We start from the raw sequence: 5,667 nt of genomic DNA, 5'->3' as shown, positions 1-5,667 counted from the left end.
TCCCACTTTGCATGCCAGTGCCGACAGAAAATCATCTAAAGCAAGTGACGAGTGATTTTTGGAATCGATGGAATTTTCCCAATACTTTTGGAGCCATTGATGGAAAACACGTGCGTGTTAAAGCTCCAAATAACAGTGGTTCGCTGTTTTTTAACTACAAGGAGTATTATTCGATCGTACTTCTGGCGATTGTAGATGCCAACTACAAATTCATTGCTGTTGACGTGGGTTCTTATGGTAAAGAAGGAGACAGTGGTATTTTTCAAAAGTCATGCATAGGGAAAAATATTGCTCGTAATAAGTTTAATGCTCCGAAGCCCGCAAATTTACCAGGAACAGATATTATGCTTCCACATTTTCTGGTCGGTGATGAAGCGTTTGCCCTTGATACATATATGATGAAGCCATATTGTAGAAATGATGCGAGAGCGAATCGTGATAAAGCTATCTTCAATTATAGACTTTGCCGTGCCAGAAGAGTGACAGAAAACTCGTTTGCATTGTTATCACAAGTATTTAGAATATTCTACACACCGATATCAATCAGACCTGAGGTTGTTGATGACTTGATTTTGACCGCGTGCTGTTTACATAATCTTTTGCGGGATGCTTATTTAGAAAAAAACGGCATTCCTTATTACAAATATGATCCAAAAATCCCCCTACCTACGGAAAACATGATACCATTCTCAAGAGTTGGTGGTTTTGCTAGTCTGGCGGCATTTGATATACGAAATTCATTGAAATCATTTTTTTTAAGTCCAGTTGGCCAAGTATCATGGCAGGAAAATCGTATAAATAGAATAGAATAGCGTCCCATGGAAGTAATCCCAAAACAGTTTTATAACCTCAAAAAATAGAGAAAAGTAAAATAGTACCTATTTGTAAACAATAAAAATAAGTACCTTTTCTAATAAAAATATGTATCATTTGAACTTACTTGTTTTATTCAACGCTTTTCCAATTTCTTCCCAAATATTGTCTCTCACAGTATTATCTTTATAAGCTTGAAGCCTCGTATCGAATAAAGGTGCGTTTTTACTAACTAATTCTATTAAAATTTCGTCTTCGTGCGAAGAAAACACGGCCATTTTGCATCTGTCGCGCCACGGCACTGCCTTGTGAGCGACCGAGTCGCGCGACGCAAGTCGCCGGCAGGCCACGCCCACACGTCGCGCGACTCGGTTGCTTGCATCCGTCAGCACTTCCTATTAATTCATATAAGTCTGCCTACGCACTGGCGACCATAGACGCGGCCAGGCCGCCGCGGCCATGGTCGCCGGTGCGTAGGCAAGCGCGACATGTGGACGGCCGAAAAATTTGCAGTCGACTTCCAAGGATGTGTCAAGATGGACGTGCAGAAGATAATCACGCTAACTGTGCTTGTGTATTTACTACGAAAACGAAAACGGAAGATTTCACGTAAAAGACAGTTTTGGGTGCATCCATTACTTTGCGAGAGAAAGACTAAAGGATTATATTATACTTATTTTTTGGATTTAAAAATGTATGAGAAGAGATTCTTTAATTACATGAGAATGTCAACGAATACTTTTAACCTGTTACTGGATACAATAAAACCAAAAATTACTGGAACTGGTAACAACTATCGGAAATGCATTCCAGCAGAAGAAAAATTAGTAATAACAATAAGGTAAGCTTTTTCTTTTTTAAATACAGAATGTTTAAAAAATACGTGATATATTTTAAAGGATGTTTCGGAATGGAGTATTGTGTACAGGAAAAATAAAAATAATGTGATAGGGCCTTTTTTTTACTTAAACTGCTAAACGGATTTTTTTGTAAATTTGAATTATACAAGACTTGATTCTGAATCACCCTAAACCACCACTGTTGCGTTTTTCACAACAACCTGTATAATTCATTGACCAAGGTTTTGCCACTTTAAAAAATTTATGAACTATTGTTCAGTAGTATTCTACTTTACGACTTTGAAAAGGAGAGGAAAAGGGCTTGCTTATAACATGTTTTTAAATATTAAAAAACTGAAGTAGATAATCAAATTATTTGTATTTTCATAACTTAAAAAATGGCAATTGTGAACAATTAATCATTCAAATTGGGAAATAGGTCTATCATTTCTGAATTTTGAGAAATATCAGAATAATGAGTATGAGTATCGCTGTAATTTGAATCATCTGATATCCTGTTGGTAGTAGAATAACCTGAATAACTCGGTCGATGCGGGTCATATTCTTGGTCGTTAAGAGTATTGAAATTACTTGAATAGTTTATGCGCGCTGTTGTAGGTGTACAGTTCGGTTGGTATTTTTCTATAATTTCCATGATTTCCATTTTCGCTTTGGTCTTCATTGCAGCAGGGATTGTTTGAAATCTTTCGAGGAGGGATAAAAGAAACAGTCTGTCACAATTTGAATCATTCTGTGTAGTCGCTATGGTCTTATGCAGAACTGAAATTAGAGGGTCTGTATCGGATTCTTCGTTTGGTATTTTTTTCTTCCTTTTTGTTCTAAGCGACTTTGATGCAGACTGTTGAGTCTCAAGATCAGAAGATCTTGCACTTTCATTTTCTTGACTTGCCTCTTCGAGACTATTTTCTGTTGCGTTTGTGTCCAGCACTGATTTCAAAAACAGTAATTGGTTGAAATAGGTGTATTGTGATTTACGTTTTGCAGCAGAACCACTTTTGACATCTTTAAGACGGCGCAGCTCTCTTGTGAAACAGTCTCTAAGGTTTTTCCATCTTTTTTGGAGAGTAATGCCTGTAAATCAATAAATAAATGTAGTACATATTACAAAACTAATATTATGTTTATTAATGTGAATTTTATTTTCAGGTATTTGGCTACTGGGTGTTCTTTATCTCATATAAGTCATGAATACCGTATAGGGCTTCCTACAGTATCGGAAATAGTATTTGATGTTTGTGAAGCAATATGGGAGATATTAAAACCAATTGTGATGCCACAATTGACCAGAGATAAGTGGATTCAAACGGCTGAAGGTTTTCAAAAATACGCCCAATTTCCTAATTGCATCGGAGCCATCGACGGCAAGCACATTAGAGTTATCAAACCACAACATTCGGGATCTCTTTATTACAATTACAAGAATTATTTTTCAATCGTGTTACTTGCAATATGTGATGTAAATTATAAATTTCTTTACGTAGATATTGGAGCATACGGCAAATGCAGTGATTCGTCAATTTACAAAGACTCTGTATTTTATCATAGGCTTTTAAATAATGATCTCGATATTCCGAGCAATAATCCCATCAAAGAAAATGGCCAATCAATGCCGTTCGTTTTAGTGGGTGATGAGGCGTTTTCACTATCGGAACATATGATGCGACCGTATGCTGGGAGAAACTTGAATAATGTAAAGACTAATTTTAATTATCGACTATCCCGTGCCCGCCGCTATATTGAATGTACATTTGGAATATTAGCCAATAAATGGCAGATTCTTCACCGACCCCTAAACGTCAAGAAAGAATTTGCAGTTGTGATTATAAAAGCTCTATGTGTGCTTCATAATTTTGTGCGAGAAAGAGACGGATATGATTTCAAGGACACGTTAACTGTACCAGAGGCTTTATTAGAAATACCTGCATGTTTACCTAATAGAGCAAATAGAACATCAACCGAATATCGAGATATATTCGCAAACTACTTCAGTACCGATGGTCGCTTGCCCTGGCACAATTTGTAAATATATGGGTGCTCGCCGCGAGCCGCCATTGCGCGCCGTAAACAAAATGGCGTCGAACGAACATGCGGTATGAGTAATCTTTTTAAAAAGTTATTCCAATCATTACGAAAACCTGGGAAATTTTAGCAAATAATTGTCAAAACTCATGTGCAAAGCGAAAAATAGTAGAAATAAAATAGTTATACTTTTGACAATTACCTATTTGCTAAAATTTCTTAGATTTTGAATGAACGGAACAACTTTAAAAAAAAATCACTCATGTCACATATACGTGTCGAATGCTACTACAGCACCTGCTGCGTTTATTGTAGTTCATCGCATTATTAATTTACTTAGGCATAATAAAATAAAATACTAACCAAGTTCTGCCTTTTCTTTATCTTCCATGGATTCACCGCCAAATATATCGACCACTTCAAGCCACAACTGCCGCTTAACATCTTTATTGGAGTAATCATTTGATGCTAAATCCCATAAACCTCTTCTATTTTCAACTTCAATTATGAACCTTTCCGTGTCGAAATTGGCCATTGTAAAATAATCACTCTGTAGCTAGCTACACGTCTGGTCGCCGCGGCCGATGCGGTAGCACTGATGAATTTTAATACAGAAGTGATGTTCTCGACGGCCACGATTGGTCGCTGGTCGCGTGGCATCAAATTGGACGCCGCGGCCAACGGTGGCCGCTGGTCGCTGGCCGCTAAGTGCGTAGGGGCTATAGCGATTGCCATATAAAGTCCAGAATTCACTGGCCGCCGCGGCCAGGTCGCGGCGACCATGGTCGCCAGTGCGTAGGAGGCCTAAAGCAGTGGGTCGCGGTCGCCGGTCGCGGTCTCGAGTCGCGGTCTCGCGTCGCGGTCGTCTTGATCCGAATGCTACCTTGACTGTCACAGTGCATAAATGAGCACTGATTGCGAATGAGTGAGCTCACTCATTTGAGGATGGACACATTTTAGAGCGGTCATACTATGGGAAGGGCGCATCTAACGATTTAAATCTTTGGATTACTATAAAAGGTGAGTAATGAGAGGGAAAAAAATTTAAAATTTATTTTTTAAAATTTTGTAAGGAGATTTAAAGCGGTTCTATATATACGGGGATGAGATTAACGAGGGTGAGGGGTGAGGGGGTGAGGGGTGGTTGGGGGTGGGTAGCAAGAATAGGTGTAAATAGTGGAACTAAAGGATAAATATAAGAATTTAAGAAAAATATATTTTTGGGGGGGTGAGGGGTAGGGGGTGGTAAGGGGGTGGGTTGTGTAGAGGAGGTGAAGGGAATGTGAAAGATGAAAGCCGCAGCCAAATCGGTTAAGAAATGGCTGAGTTATAGCAATTAATAGAATTCTTTAATATTTCCTTAATAAAAATATTAAAGAATTCTATTTTTAGAATGAGAAATTCCGATTATGTAAACAAGGGAGTTGTGAGTTTAAATAATATATTTTAAAACCGGGTTATTGTAGTCCCCTTGTGAAGCAGGGGGATGAAAATTTGGGATGGGGGTAAAAGGCCAACGGAGAAGCCGTTGGCGGAAGAAAATCCGGGAAAATCGAAGGTTTGGGGGGGGAGGGGTGAGGGTGGTTTTTGATTGGATGGGATAGTTGGGGTAAAATAAGTAGCAGTCGTGAAAACCGCAAATGAAACGGAATTAAATTTAAAAAGTTACGGAATTAAAACGGTTTTTATGAAATTTAAGTTGTATGAGTGACTCGAGTGACTTGTAAATTTTTAAGTATTTTAAAACCTATTAAGAAAGAAAACAAATAGGTTCTGCGTTTAAACAAAATTTTAATTGGTCCCTTTGATTATATAGACGTGTATATAATCAAAGGGTTCTGCGTTTAAACAAAATTTTAATTGGTCTATTGTAGCTAAATTGTTGGGTTTTCACGAAAACTAAAAATGGAAAGGGGGTAAGTGTTACCCAAGGAAGTAGGTGGTGAAAGAAAATCTGGAGAAAGTGGAAGTTTTT

At 38.0% G+C, this 5,667-nt stretch overlaps 1 protein-coding gene across 1 annotated transcript; it reads right to left on the bottom strand.

Moving 5' to 3' along the window:
* Window positions 1–2,012: 2,012 nt before the first annotated feature.
* On the bottom strand, window positions 2,013–4,421 carry LOC123664522. The gene is made up of 2 exons (XM_045599060.1): window positions 4,056–4,421; window positions 2,013–2,744 (listed from the first exon to the last, which is right to left on the bottom strand). The coding sequence occupies exons 1-2, from the start codon at window positions 4,225–4,227 to the stop codon at window positions 2,068–2,070; spliced, it is 849 nt and encodes a 282-aa protein (XP_045455016.1). The 5' UTR covers window positions 4,228–4,421; the 3' UTR covers window positions 2,013–2,067.
* Window positions 4,422–5,667: the final 1,246 nt, after the last annotated feature.

This window comes from Melitaea cinxia, chromosome 22, assembly GCF_905220565.1.
Source record: "Melitaea cinxia chromosome 22, ilMelCinx1.1, whole genome shotgun sequence".
Lineage (NCBI taxonomy): Eukaryota > Metazoa > Arthropoda > Insecta > Lepidoptera > Nymphalidae > Melitaea > Melitaea cinxia.
This window is presented reverse-complemented; position numbering and strand designations above follow the sequence as displayed.

What these genes read in the sequence shown, in the direction of transcription:
- LOC123664522 (XM_045599060.1), bottom strand. Translation starts at nt 4,227, where the DNA reads ATGGCCAATTTCGACACGGAAAGGTTCATAATTGAAGTTGAAAATAGA. An exon ending in TAAAGAAAAGGCAGAACTTG is followed by an intron (nt 2,745 to 4,055) that starts GTTAGTATTTTA and finishes ATTGATTTACAG; the next exon opens with GCATTACTCTCCAAAAAAGA.